Source organism: Rissa tridactyla, chromosome 2, assembly GCF_028500815.1.
Source record: "Rissa tridactyla isolate bRisTri1 chromosome 2, bRisTri1.patW.cur.20221130, whole genome shotgun sequence".
Lineage (NCBI taxonomy): Eukaryota > Metazoa > Chordata > Aves > Charadriiformes > Laridae > Rissa > Rissa tridactyla.
In genome coordinates, this window is record NC_071467.1 from 144,068,646 (window position 1) to 144,084,191 (window position 15,546).

General features: G+C 37.9%; 1 protein-coding gene across 1 annotated transcript in view; it reads right to left on the minus strand.

The window, feature by feature from the left end:
* ADAM22 (ADAM metallopeptidase domain 22) overlaps positions 1-15,546 on the minus strand; it is a 114,667-nt gene that overhangs the window by 44,779 nt on the left and 54,342 nt on the right. The window contains exons 3-5 of the mRNA XM_054192410.1: positions 12,238-12,320; positions 1,715-1,785; positions 419-493 (exon numbers count right to left, since the gene is read on the minus strand). Of these exons, the coding sequence (XP_054048385.1) occupies positions 419-493; positions 1,715-1,785; positions 12,238-12,320 (229 nt within the window). The remainder of the gene's footprint in view (positions 1-418; positions 494-1,714; positions 1,786-12,237; positions 12,321-15,546) is intronic.

A 15,546-nucleotide genomic window follows, 5' to 3' on the forward strand; every position in this document is an offset into this window, starting at 1 on the left:
TAATTTTCTCTATATTGATCTGGACCTATCACAATCTCCCATTGTCAACAGCAGCTGCACAATTGCAATAACTGCATTATTGATTGCTGAGTGGCTATAACTGAGACAAATGCTCAAGAAAGCCAGAAAGAAAATCATCAGCTTAAGTCGCAATGACATTAGTTACTTTATGACACAAAGCTTTAATTTATCACCCTCCTTTCTCGTAACTCAGGCCTCGTTGCATTCTTGGTGAAATTACCTTGCCAAAATTCAGAAGCAACTTCATCAATGGTTAATGAGACCATAATCTCTTCTCTTAAGGGCATACTGAATTTATTCTGGCCATATGTTATTCTTTATTGTTATCCTTTGTGGACCAATTAAGACAATTTGATGTTGGTGATAATCATAAGATGTTGAAGTGTGTCAGTCTTACCATTAGATGATCATTTACAATCATTAACTCAATGTATTTTGTTTCCTCTTCAATTTTACGTGGAATCTGACGAACCTACAGAGAGAGTACAACCGTAAGAGAGTCTAACAGAATACAGACAGAGTGTAACTGATAACTATAAACAGCTTCAGAAACCAAACTTCTCACACATAGATTTTTTTCTATCGTCTTAATTCTGGTCTCAGATATTGAAGAAAGTTCAGATGCTTATTTGCATCTTTTAAAAAAAATTATTTCACCTCCGCCAGGACATTTATATCACCTTAAACAATGAAATCGAGTCTCAACCCATCTAATCCCAAGTTTAGTTTTTTTTACAGAGAATCCTCAGTGGGGCCTATATCTCTAAAAATGGGTTGTGTCACCTATAAACTTTTGTTTTCAAAGAGACTGTGTGCTTGATTCACACAATGACAGCAGTACTCACCTCCATGTTATGCTTACTTTGCATTTAGAAACATTTACGACTGTGCTTCTTCATGGTGTCCTTGTTTTCCTGGGTTTTCCAGGAGAGTTATTATATCATTATGTTTTAAAAATACAGAGTAATGGCTAGTTTATTGAAAGGAAGCAAACCACCTGATATAAAGTAAGACCCTCAAGAATGACTTCTGGAGTTTCTCCAATGTCTTTCTCACTTCTCTTTTGCCTCTGAGAGGCTTTCATTAGTCAGGGATGTTAAAGCCATCTTCCCCTCCCACGGCTCTCAGGATTTCCTTTTTGCCTGCACTGTTCAGCCCCCGTGGCCAGGCTCTGTTTTGACCTGTACCATCATTTGAGCTCCATTCCTATAATGCAAACAAGTGCTGCCATCTTTCCAGGGTACAGACAAAACACTTGCACTTAAGTTGTCTCCCCCACCTTAATAAACAGGGAATGAACTCTCAGTTTAGAATATCTATTTTAAATCAAAGTCAAGTGACATAGAGCAGCTACTTGTCACCATTGCAACATAAAAATACTTATAGATGTTTCATTAATTGGGAGTTGATGAGAAAACTCTATACTCAAAATGAGAGAAAATATTTTAGCTACTTTTTTGATTGCAATTTAGTAGTGTTTGTTTAACAATTTCATAACTCGCCAGCTAAGCAATGTCTGAGAGAACCCAACAATGTTTTGTCAGCCTTAGATACCTCTTCTTGTAACAGCTCTATTGATACAGAGACCTCATGCCAAACCAGCAGCAGCAGCAGGACTCCATCTGGACAAATTCATTCAGCAGACACAAAATAAACTTGATGGCATATTACTTATAAGCATATTGGCACATACCTGCCTTTTACTTCTTTTGTGTCTTGGCTTTACAACAAACTTCTGTGACGTAGTATTCATTTGCCAGAACTCTAAGCAGAAAACACAGGCAAATAAATTGAATGTATACAAGAACGTAGCCCAAGAATTAGCGACCCCGATGCCGCATGACAGTAGCATGGCATTCTTCCGCACAGCAGATGCGGTAACAACTCCCTTTTTCAAGTTTCCAGTTAGAAAGGAGGCAATGTTACAGATGCTTCCCAGTAACACGGTTCTTATTAAAAACCCTACTAGTGATAATCTGGATCTGCTGAAACAGATGATCTGTGGGTGTCACGCTTCAGAAAGCGCAGCAGATGTTCTACGCCAAAACTTCACCAACACTGGGCATATAATATTATTAGCACAGTGCTTCCATGGAGAGAATCACATTTTCGGGAATTCAGCAGACATTCACAGAGCTGTTGCAATAGCTACCTAAATTAATAAGAAGAGCACGGAAGGCAGAATTAATGCTTTAAGACGATTATATTTACAAAGTAAAATATGTCAGAGTTGGGAGTAACCTTTTAAGATTTTGGCAATGCTCACTATCAATACAATATTCCTCCCTGCTAACCCCACTGTGTCTTTAATTTCTTCAATCTCTAACCATAAGCACCAAGTAGTTTATTCTTTTGCCAAGTCCCTTTCATCAAATCTGTTACTAGCCACTCACGGAAAGGGACGCATGTTTATAATGTTTATAAGCAGAAGATAATACTTGCTCTCACCCTTTTAAGGTCCAAGAAGTATTTTTCCATCTTTTATCTTAGATTACTAGTTCCTGCCTCACTCCTCTCTAGACAACAGAAATCTCTTTATCTTGTATAAACATGTTTACTATTCACATAACCCCAAGATCATCTTTTTTTGAGACACATAAATTAAATGTTTGCAGTTGCTTATTTTGTAATGTCTTTTTTCTTTGTCCTCTCTTTTGTATTTTCTCCAGCTTTGGACATCCTTTCAGTCTCCAGAGACTGAAAACTTCTTTCAGTATTCCAGAGTGATTTTATCAGTCCTGCAGACTAGTTGTTAGTATACGATAGAGACTGTGTAAATTAAGGGACTTCCAGTTCACATACTTTTGTACACAAGTTTTGGTTGTTACAAAATCCTAAACAGTCTACTTTCGGCAGTGAGATAGGAAAGTTTCTCACAGTTCCACCTCCCACCTGCTGTACATTAACTGTGCAATTTCTTAATAAGGATTAAAACCAATGCTGATAGGAATTTCACAGGGCTGCCATATCAGCAGAACCTTAAAACAAGAAGCTGAATTGCCCATCTGACAAAACATTACAAGGCATAAGTGCTAATTTTAACCAGGAGCAGCTTGTTACTGATAAAAACAAACCAGGAAAGCAAAGTATGGCTAACTGGTATTGTCTCAGCTAAATCTTGGGGATTATGCTGTCATTTTGGTATGTGAAGTTTGCAGATATCTTTTTACAGAAGGGCCTGGACAATCATAGGCCTTTTGCTTAAAAATGTTTTCATGGTTACCCCAGTGCACTTGAGGATTTTCTTTACAAAAAGAACCTAAAATAAATTAAATCACGTCCAAGGGTCACTATATATTGCTGAAAGACCTGCAGTCTCTAGAGTTCGCAATGCTGATAAACTGAATCTTGAAAATTTTTTTACAGATTTGTTTTTGATTATGCTTTACATATGTTTACTGATTTATAGTCTGTGTTCTAGTGCCACACGACTGGCTCTCAACCTATGATTTTATATTTTCTATTATGCTTAATGAGACTGGTAAAAATACAACTTTTCAATCAGAAAAATAATAATTTACAATATGTATATAGAGTCTCAGATAACTTTACCAGCAAATGCAATCATTTTACCTAGCACCGGAAGTCAGTCATCTCTAGAGGGGAATGATGCAGCCAATAATGTTAACACATTAACACACACTAACACATGAATTCACGCAGGGTGCATTTCCAGCCAAGAACCCTCAGGCAAAAGAACATGACCATTAAAATCACAGGAAACCTAGACAGCTGAGAAAGCCTAGTGGAAATTTTGACCGGAACATATTACCTTGAAAAAGCATAATGAGGATTCATAGAATCATTTAGGTCAGAAAAGACCCTTAGGATCATTGAGTTCAACCATAAACCTAACACTGCCAAGTCCCGCTAAACCATGTCCCTAAGCACCACACCTACATGTCTTTCAAGTGACCTCAAAAGAAAATGACATCTGTTATGCATTATTTGAAAAACAACACCTTCAATAACATAGTGTTGTCTAAGGCCATGCCAGGGCACTGTATGTCTCAATACAGGTTGTGAGAAAAAATACAGTCAACTAAATTATCAAGTCAAATGCTCTAAGCATGCAAAGTCATCCATTCAAGCTTTCCTAATTTAAATTCTTCATTACCTCCTCAGACCATTGCAAAGTACAGTACGATTAACTCTTTTCTGCAATAGCTTTCTTTTTTCCTTTTTTCTTTCAATACCCAAGGAGCAAAAGAATGTAAAAAGTACATTGCTATGGAACTGTAGTAAATATAGTGTGCCCTTTTACTATCACTGATATCGAGTAATCCTTATTACTTGATTTTTTTCCTTTCTAACATCAATATTGAAGCTGATGATACATCCAGCCCATTCCTAACACAGTTCTGAGTGGAAATCTTAGCTTACACATAGACTCTTTTAAAGATAAGAAAATCTTGACATCAAGGAAGATCTCCTTAGGCTGGGCAAATTGATAAATTATGAGCGTAATGAGGAATGTAAGAAATACTGATGACATAACCTAGCACAGTGCTTGCTATTAATAATAATGATTCTGCTGTAGTACGTAAAAAAAAAAAAAAGCAATCACAACAATACTACCAGCAATTAATTGCAAGTATTGTTTAAAGAAAAAAAAAAAAGAAGAAAAAGAAAAGTCAGGACATCAGCCAGCACTCTCCAGACTGGCAGGGAAGAGGCAGTGCCAAGCAAAGACACTGGTGGGGCAGCATGTGGGAGGAGCGAAGGAGAAGGTGGGACAGGGTGTGCAGCAGGTTGGGGGATGAACAACAGAGCTTCTGTGGGCACAGGGAAAAGGGTGGGGAAGCAGAAGGTGGCACGGACTGCTCTCATCCTCTGGAGCTGTGGCTATGCATGGAGGATGACTTAAAGACAGAGATAAACTGAATAATCACAAAGAAAAATGGTGGGATTCCTAGTAAGGATATAATACATTGCATCTACTGAAACTTTCACTACAAACCTCAGAAACACCTTTCCAAGAAGTTTTACAAAAACAAGTATGGGCATGTGGGAGAGCAGATCCCGAGTTAAAGTTTACCTCTCCATATATGGGATCCTAAACATAAAGTGATAGAAGATTAGCACCTTGTACCTCTTATCCGCATTACAAATATTTGTATAATTAAGATCACTATCACTCTACAATTAAATCTCCTTTTCAACCTTTTCTACAATCTCGTGATTCTAATTCAGTCTAATGGCAACATCTTCCACTGTCACATGCCAGGCTTCCTACAGCACAGCCAGCAAATATTTACTTGTTATCTACAGTGAAATCAAAACTCTACAGGCATTATCTGGATTTTTGTGAAAAACAAGCAAACAATCAAAAAACAAACCTGAAGCCCTATTTTGACAGGTTTTTTGAAAATCAAGAAGCTTTGGTGGAGGTTATACTGGTGGATTATACGCGCAATGAATTCCTTTTCATAATTTTAAAGGCAGAAAATAATTTTATTCCAAAATATTGTAAACATAAAATTTCACTATTAGGAAATCTTGTAAGACACCTGTCAGATATCTACTAAATACCAGCTTTAGCAGTCTCCTGCTTTAAGAACCTGACACAGAAGATTTATTTTAAACTCAGCAGTGGTTGCATTATTTCTGACCTTTCAAATGACATATCCTCAAGAAAGTGTGATAAAAGATGCACTTTATTATTTGGCCTTATGTTCAAGAAATTGTTCTCATTACACTACCATCTCCACGAGTACAAGGAATAACCATGGATCATGTCTGAGGTGCATGTACATAGGGAGCTTCATGATACAGATGTCAACGTCTTGCACTGCATGAGCCTTTTGTGCTGCCCTTGCATCCCAACGCCTCCTCCACCTTGTCTGGGCAATCATCAGCAGAGGACGTGAGGCACTAAGCTGGGATTCTGTTTTGTTTAGACTCAGAAATATTCCTTCCTCAGAACTGAAATCAAGGTGACCCAATTGTAGCAATTTCCCTTGTTTGTTATCATTAGCTCTCTGAATGATTTTACCTCGCTTAACAGCTAGCAAACCTCCACACACTGTGCTCCAGCGAAGGACCCATTCATGTGCAGTACCCAGCACCTAAGATCCCAGATCCAACCTTACCGTAGAACAAATAGTTTGTAACAAGATGACTGGACAATTCTAACTTTCCTGAAGAAATTAGTCTAAAGGTGGTTTCTACCAAAATGACAGTGTCTATGAAGGACAGTTTTGTTTACCTAGGACATATTTTGTAGTGTAGGAAAATGCATCTGTAAAACTGGCAAATCCTTGACAGAATGGGGATATGCCATAAATACTGCACTTTTAGCTTCAATTAACAAGCCAGCTTCTCAGATGAAAACTCATTTTTTTAAAAACCTCTTTTCCGTCCACACACAATATAAACTGTTTGTGGGGATTCATCGCTACAAGCACCTGAAAGCAGTTCTGCCTCCAAATTCGTTTGTACTGAAATGGATGACCCGCACTATAGCCAGTACTGTGAAAGATGCTGAACAGACTGGAGATGGAGAGAGTCACTAAACAGCAAAGATATTTGGCAAGTTCTTATCTCCCAGGCTTATGCTCACACCATGGTACTCACCCTGTACCTCAAAATAGGAAAAATACATGAAAAGTTATCAACCACTGGCAATGTGGGTTTATTTTCATTATCTTTAGGCTACCTCAGTCCTTTCCTTTCTTCAACTACTAGGCTGTAAGGCACTCCATAAACTGTATGACTTGTTAAGAGAAGCATACATCACAACATGAAGGTCTAGAAGATGATTGATTCATTGGATTCAGGGTTTTTTCAGCACTTCAGGTTCTTTTTCAGTGCTTTCAGTGTTTCAGATTCTTTTTTTTCAGTGCTTTTTTATTTAATTGGGGAAAAAGAAGAGATATACAAATAAACAATATACTGTCAGAAGATTATCTATCAAGTACGATTAATAAATTTGGCCTTACACTAAAAAATGTCAGTAAGTCATGAATATTAAAAAAATCATACCAGTTGGCAGGTCATCCGAAGGAAATTCAAACAACTTGGATTTGTAAACAGAGTGGAAATGGAAGTCATCCTGAAATAGTAAATAATTGCACGTATTAAACCTGGACAAACCAATCTGTCTCATGAGCATTAAATAGACAGTTCCAAAGGTCCTTGTTACCCAAGACCTAGACTAGTGAACATGCAAGTTGGAAGGCACCATTAATCTACACTCTTCCCAACTGTGATGTGATTGTTAATGCCACAGTTAATCATCTTCTATTTGAAATATCTGAGTACATCAACAGGAGTGTCTGAGCACGCTTAGAGCTAGGCTTAAGAGAGCTGCCCAGGGAACATCAATGAGAGTTACAGGAGCTGCTGAACTGGAGTCAAGGCCAAACCAGGAGGAAAGGGATGTAACAAATCCGGAGCAGGAAGTGCCAGAGAAGGGGATGGAGCACTCACAGGCTTCTCCTGCTGGTTCCAAGGGACTCAGTCACCCTCCGGTGCTGCACTGCTCTACATCCAAGTGTTGCAGAGTACACACATATACACATAGTGTTGCCTAAATTTTGGAGGTCTACTTTTGTCTGTGATGATGGGGATTCACATATGAGGTAAATGAGTTGGGAATGAGGGGATGACGCTTTAGTCCCAGAGCCTTATGCCTACGCTGTGACCGTGAATGTCGGTATTCAACAAACAACACAGCAGACTACTGTAAGTTCTACTTACATCTGAAGTGTAGTTTTCATCTGGCTCAATAAGGTAAGTATGATTTCCATCATAGAACATCCCACTGTCGAGAGCAGGAAACGTAAATAGTGATTTAATAAACAGATACTAATGAAACATGGAAGTAAGTTTAAGAAGTCCATATATTTTAAAAATTTAAATATTTCAAAAAGGAAGCAGCTAAAAATTGTTTTCAGGAACTAAATGTAATTCTGAGTCAATCTTTTGTTTCTTCGCTTCAGAAAGAAAGATACTCTCTCCGTGGTGACTAAACTCTTCTTTCTTCCCCAAAGCTTCTCTACAACAAATAAACACCACAAAAATTGTCTAATTCAGACAACTGAAAATCCAATCCAGGGCCCCTACACCCATGCAAAAGAGATCTACCTGCAATAGATAAATAAGGGACCTGTCTTCAGAACATCTGTATTTGGAACACGTGCACAGCTTTCCCACAAATAAAAATACTATTGAATTGAATTGATCCTTAGGTTTTAATGGTTTTGATTAACTCTTTCCTCAGTAATTTCATATAGTACCAAGTACAAAGGGCATAATGGGATCTTTTGGGTGTAGAGGGCTGTTTTGGGCATTTCAGCAATAATAATGATGGCAGATGGTCTTTTCTTTTTCAATTGATTTTTTAAATTGAAATGCAATCAGACAGGCTTCCAATGGGTTGTGGTGAAAAGAGATACAGAGGACCAAGCCTTCTGCCATACCCATGGTTCTGGCTAAGTACTCATGCTCTCTTTCTTAATGGCATAAAATCTTCTCAACTACAGAAATTTGAAGGTCATCCATGACAAGGACACTGTTATGTATCTCAGAAAATCTGTCACTTTGCTTGCCCATACACAATCACCAATTTTCCATGTTAAATTCCAACACACAGTTCAAGTCTAAATGAAGAACAAACTAAACTCTTAAGGCTCTTTAATGGATGAAGCTGGTCTGTGACAGTAACACCAGATGCTTTTGCATTACCACTCGAATGTTTTCTGTTAAAAGTTACCTTAAGTTTACTTAGGGAAAGAGTGTATCGAGGTTTAATCTTTAACACAATGCAGGACACACAAGTGTGATTGAATTGCACCTTAAAAGAAAGTGTTGATATAGACATTACCCTGTTAGAGCATAAAACCAAAGGGTATTTCTTATATCACTACCATTCTGATCTTCAACCAAATCAGCATTTTTTTTTAAATAATTTTGCCTTTATTGCAGTGGCATACACGCATGGTTGGGACTAGGCTGTATCAGCATGTCCCTTTCAAAGGGCTTTAAGCTTGGCCATAAATATGAACTGTAAATCCAAAGTTGGAACATAGTACACAACAGCAGCATGAAAGCAAGATTATTTATTTATTTAGATTACTCTTCAGCAAACTTTTAGGCATCAAAAGCACCCCACTGGAATTATAAACAACAAACCAAATACTTTTATTTTTTCTTATGCAGCTTTTTTTTTTTCATCAGCAAACTTGATTTTGGTTCTGCACAGGACCAGATGCAGACCAGATGCAAAATACTGTCATTCTTTTCCTTGCTATTAAGAAATTTAAGCATATATTAAGTTTGTAAACCGTTACAGCTATTGATGAGCATACTTCTCTTAAGATCAGTCACTTACGGGGTTAACCACGTAGCATTCACAGAAGTAGCTTGGGTTACTGACTCTGTAAGGTACAGCAAGTGTGATCCTGAGCATTATCTACAGTTTAAAGCTGTTTCACCTTTCAAATTACCTGTGCCTATTCTTTAGAAATAAATACTGTCTACACAGCTTAAGATAAATATTCTAGCACCTGCTGAAGCTTCTTTACCTGGGAATAAGATGAGATTTGGCAACATCCTGCAGCAAAACTTCCTTAAGTAAAATCGCAATTTTACTTAAGTACAGTCTACAAGATGAAGCTCTATCAGTAAATGGATTCTCATGCAACTGTTGCACCCAGAAGCACTGACCTCTGATCAAGTCACTCAACAGTGACAAGAATAAAAGTCACGGCTGACCTACAGATCTGACTTGCCCACTCGAAGCATTCATGAAGTCAACTGACTTCAAGAGTCCAGTGCTCTGTGAACAAATCACACGCTCACAGATGTGTTAGAGAGAAAGCAGTAGCAAAACATGTGCCATTTCAAAAACCTGAATTTTGATTATGTATATTTCTTAAAAAAACAAATTTATAGTTGTGAAGTCTAATTTGCAGTAATAACAGCCGTTTTTATTTTCACCACCAGTGGGCAGCAAAATCATAGACCAACCTGGTGTCTGTGCAACTCGCCTGGAAACACGGCACTGTAGATCGTGCCTGACTATAGCTTTTTTATATTCCAGCAACCAATGTGTTTTGCATTCAAAGTTTTTTTGTGTTAACTCATAGGAAACTGTGGTTACTGCATATCCCACGGAAAACAAAAAAAATAATAAATCCAAACAAAATGGCTCACTTGGAGTTCAGGTTGCAGAGATACATTTTTCATTAGCAAAGTCATTAAGAAGAGAAGAAATCCCTAATTTTAAGTACTCTGTCAGCCAGTCATCCAATTAATTTAACTAATAAAAGGAAGACCACAACATAGACATTACAAACAGAAGAACTCGTAATTTATGATTAAAAAAACCACAACATTTTCTCACATGTATGAAAAATTCTGCTGTTACTGGACAAGATCTAGAGGTACTAATAAGTAAGAGAGGAGATTAGCACGAACTTTGGGAATATGAAGCTTATTATTGTATTAAAGGCATCTGTTCTGTCTTATGCACTGCCTAAAACTCATGAGAGCAAAGCTCCTGCCCTGCAAACCTTATTAGAAGATAACTCTCCCCAACTTCCTTCAATCCAGCGAGACACTCTGAGCTGTGGTTGGAGCTAAGGAGCTCTGATTGCCGGTGTGAGTTTCTAGTAATTACTAGCATTTAAAATCGACTGTGGAGGAACTAGTTGTAGTGATGGAAATGCAGTGTCAGTGAATGTGAGTTTAATACAGCTCAGGAAAACATTACTTTCTCGTACTGGATGCTGGAATTACCCACCTGCTGTAGTCAGCTTCATATTGCATCTTGTGTGAAGGATAACTCTGCTGAAACTTTATTGTATGAGAAAAAGGAAAAAAAAAAAAAAAAGACACCTCTCAAGGGAGACTTATACAGGGAAAAAAAAAATGCGTCTTTCATCACATAACTGTGTTAGAACAGGCCAATTTGAGTACCAGGAAATTTAAGAAAGCAGAGCAGCAGGAGGGTCAGTCTAAGAACAAACCCACAAAAGGATGGCAGGAAAGGATCTATGCAGGCTTTCCTTCCTTTCTGCTTTTTCTCCTAGGAGTTGGCAGGGGCCAAGACCTAATGGATCACTGCTAATGGAAGCCATGCAGTGGCTCAGGATGCATTAGGATGCTACTATTTTAGGCTCACTGTCCATACTGAAACTGGGCTCAGGTTTCTTGAGCTGCTCAACCTTGATCATAAAAGAGATAAACACAGCTGTAAATCAGACAAGTGCAAGGATGACAAGTCTTCCGCATGCATTCTCCCCCTTCCTAACAAAGAATATACAAATCTAAAAGAAAGACACTACTTAAATATGTATACTTATACGGCTGAAACCAAAACTACAGAATAGTTAGAGACAGACAATAAGCCGAAGTTTTCCATCAGCTACACCTTGCTTCCTCAGGAAAAGGCAAAGCTCAGGTAATCTCCACACAGGCTCACTTGCTGCCGTGACTTTTCAAGCTGATCTCAGTATCAAAAGAGCTGAGACCCCATAATTCCCAGATTCAACAGACACTAAAGTTACTTGGTTGCTCTGCAAACCTGACTAGCATCTATCTTTCAATAGTGCCAAAAAATTGACAGGTCCAAAAACCGTACAATCAGCACACAGCTCCATGTAACCTTCACATGACAGGCGCTTTAATTATATTATCACCAAAATTATGTACTTTTTAAAAAAAATATTATGGCACAATTTTATATCCTTTCTTCCAGATTTTCCAAGATTTTACTGTATCAAAGGTATTATCTCATGCACATAGCTTAAGTCCAGCAATTCTGTGAAGAAAACGGATAGGCCAAGAGAAATTCTTAACTGACACTTTCCTTTGTAAAGAGAGTAGAAAAGAAAGATAAAATACATCATCGTAGCAACAACAGAGGAACACAATTTCCAAATGGTTCATGTCAATACTGGCAGTAGTTTTTATTCTTGCAGAATAGGATGTTTTCAGCTACTTTTACTCTTCTATCTCTATAATATATTATCTTAAAACAATACCTGGACACTGGCATATGTCATGTCCTCAGTTTGAAAAGAAAAAAGAAGAAAAAAAAGGCTTTTTGCAAGGTTCAAATTAAACCCATTTTTCCTAAAGATTGTTGAGTACTTAATATTGGTAACAAACTAGTAGGAAAATAAATAGCACTTATTTTACTATTAACAGCTTTATTTTGCTTAAAAGACTAATAAGCAAAGGCCAGTAAAAACAAAACAGCAGACTTACTGTAATCCATGGCATGTTGACAAGGCAACAAATGATACAGGATTTCCTCGAATTTCTCCCTGATAATAGCAATGTTCTCCTCCCTGAAATTAGAAATTGAAACTGTAAATCCACAGGACATCCCACAATATCACACTCCATCCTGTCAAACACTGTTTTTTCATAAAAACATTGCCAACCCACTGACATGGCACCAAGAATTGACTATCACTCACAAGGGTGTTCATCCCATCTCCTTTTAGCCATGGTTTGGAATCTAGACAAACATCATTTCAACTCTCTACACCAAACAGAGATATTTTCAGTGTGAAAACCTTGGCATCCTGAGACAGATTTCGGAGACAAATGACTCCAGAAGTGCTCACCTTTCTTCATTGACTAGGAAAAATGTTGGAAATAGGGGGCTTAGATTCAACACCTGGTCTGCACACGGCTACCTTGAACAAGATGAACTCTGTTCTGAGAGTAAGGCAATTTCCTACTTCTAAGGAGAAAGGTGTGTTTATCAAATAATAGTAATACTTGATTTAAAATAAGAACAAATCAGAAATGCTCACTAGTGCTCCAAAACTAATGAAAACTTTTAAGTATAGCCAATCAGTAATGGAATATATTGAAAATTAATATTTGCCTCTTCTCTTCTGCAAATAAAATATACACTTTTCAAATCAAATCCAGCAGACCTTACTCAAAAAATCCCACCCTTAGTTTCACAGAAGTCACACCGATAGCAAAGTAAGGCCTACTGCACATGCACTGAATGTATTCAGTACTGCACCATGTCAATATTTGTATGCAAAATTAGAAAAACAATTCAAACATCCTTTAAATCCTCACTGCCACTCTAACCTGCAGAAGAACTTACCTATTAGTGGCAAATCCAGCTAGGTCATATTACTGCACTACTGTTGGTTAAAGGACTATGAAGATTTCCAGTGCTTTTTTTTTTTAAAAAAAAAAAAAAAAAAAGCAAGACTTTACTATTTCTATCCCCTACCAGCAAATGTATGAATAATCTACCTAGCCTTATTTACCCATCCATGTGAATATTTATGTCTATTTATGTCCATTATGTCCAGAGAGAAAGGCATTACAATTACGGCTTTTTCAGAAGCTGGCAGTCACGTGCATGAGGCAACAGCACAGTCATTTTAGACATCTGACACTAAACACTCTTGGATTTTCTTTTCAAATATGGAAAAAAAAAATCAAGATCAGGTAAAGGAAAGAAAACACATAGAATATGTTGGTAGTTTTGTGTTTTGATCAGGAAATCCTGTTCTGTTTTCTACAAGGCATGCAAACTATTTTTGAAAGCAACTACGAAGTGTGGGTGCCTCTGTTCTGAGGTGCTCTCCTTAAGAGAATATAGAAGCCTGTTTGTCAGAGCGTGGCTGCTCGCAGGGAAAGAGACCTGATCTCAACCTGGTCACTGGACATCGTTATCTCTTCCTCAAAATCTTCTCTGGAGCATTCATGCGTGCCATGCGGCTGTTGGACCCCAAAGCCCTCAGTGCAGCGCATCGGGGGCAGCTGGCAGCTGTTGTGACCAGCCACAGCAGCGCTACAGAGAAACACAACACCTGATCCGACAGACTATGAGTCTAACACTATTTGGCAGGTTTGTTGCTTCACTCTTGTGAGGAGAATCCCTGTGCCATATCTTCTGCTAAAAGCTTTACCCTTTCCCCTCCCCCTCCATTTCTTTCAATCTCGTTACTTCCTCTCTTCTACATACCACTTCTTCCTTTCACTTGCTGCAGTGACACCTCCACTGCCTATCCACCTCGGCGTCTTTTTCTCAGTGTACGTGGTACAGATACAGAACACCATCAGCAAACTGACCTGCAGCTACTACCCACCATGGGCACCTCTCTACTAAGATGTCTACAGGAAAATGCTACTGGTGCCACGCAGGTAATGTTCGATAGGCTGTGCTGATGTTTATCTGGCTCATGTCCATGGGAAGCTCCGGGACTGACCTTCCATACCAGGCTACCATGGGGTGTCTGGCAGAAGACATACGACCCATCAGGCTTGGACCAGCATTTCTCAGGACCATCAAATGTTTGTGACTCAGATGGAATACAAGTGAAAAGGAGATGGTTTGAGTTTCTGCTTTACACTCACATGCATTTTAGCCACCAACAACTTAAGTGGGACCTTGGCTCGTTTTCTCTATTTTATTCTCCTTTTTTACACCTACTTACTCCTTATATCGTAGTTACTTTAAGCTCTCTCGATTTGAGTTTTTCTTTCTTTCAGTCTGTAGGATATCCCCCATTACAGGGTCACAGTACTGCTTATGGCTTTCAGGTCTTTCCGGAATATATGAATAAAAAGTAAACAAAGAGAGACTCCAGTAAGCTAATAACAAAACTAACAATCAAAGTATATAGATAAACTAAAACCTTATGAGTAATAAAATACTCTCTAAACAGAGCTCTTGCAGTAGTATTCCTGTAAAAGATATAACTGGAGTAAGCATATGAATATGGGAATAATACTGAAAAGACTAACAGTAGGGAGTTGTACACAGTTCCAACTGTGGAAGGAATTTGGAGTAATTAAACAAATTAGTTTGTTCTCAGAAAATGTAGTTAATATGTACCAGAAGTAGAATCTCAGGCTCCATTAGTTTGCAAAACCATGTCTTTGTAACGAGGAGGAACATTTTTTCATACTAAGAATCCAAGTCTGTGGCTCAAAAGTGTGTTTTGATCTTCTTAATGAGAATCAAATAAATGCCCCATGATAGTACCTCCAAATTAATTTATTCCATAATAAATCCATGAACAAATTTTTACGCATACAGATCTAGAAAAGAAAAATATAAGAAAAAGAGCTCTAAATTCTTGCCTAAGAACAACACAACTCAGACACACAAATTCTATTCTATTTAATCAAATCAGTTCAACTCATTGATCTACAGAAGTTCACAGTTATTCTGGTGGAGACAGAAATATAACTCTATCTTCTCAGTCTTGGGGAATGATTCTTACCACTACAAGACCTTTATTTCTATATGCTAACACCTGGGGGATATTTTTTTTTTTTAAACACATGGACTTACGTTCTTATCAACATAATGCAACTCACCTCAAACCAGTTCAAAAAATTTAAGAAGTTTAAATGAAAACAGCTTTTTTCAAGTACTTGATGCACTAGTGGTGCGTTGGGTTTTTCTGAACTCTTTGGTATAATAAATCCTGCTGTCAGGATACTCCTAAATGAAGTGCTAAGAATTGTTATAATCTCAGCAAGGAAATAAGAGGTGATGCAGTGAAACCAGATGTCACTAGCACTGGT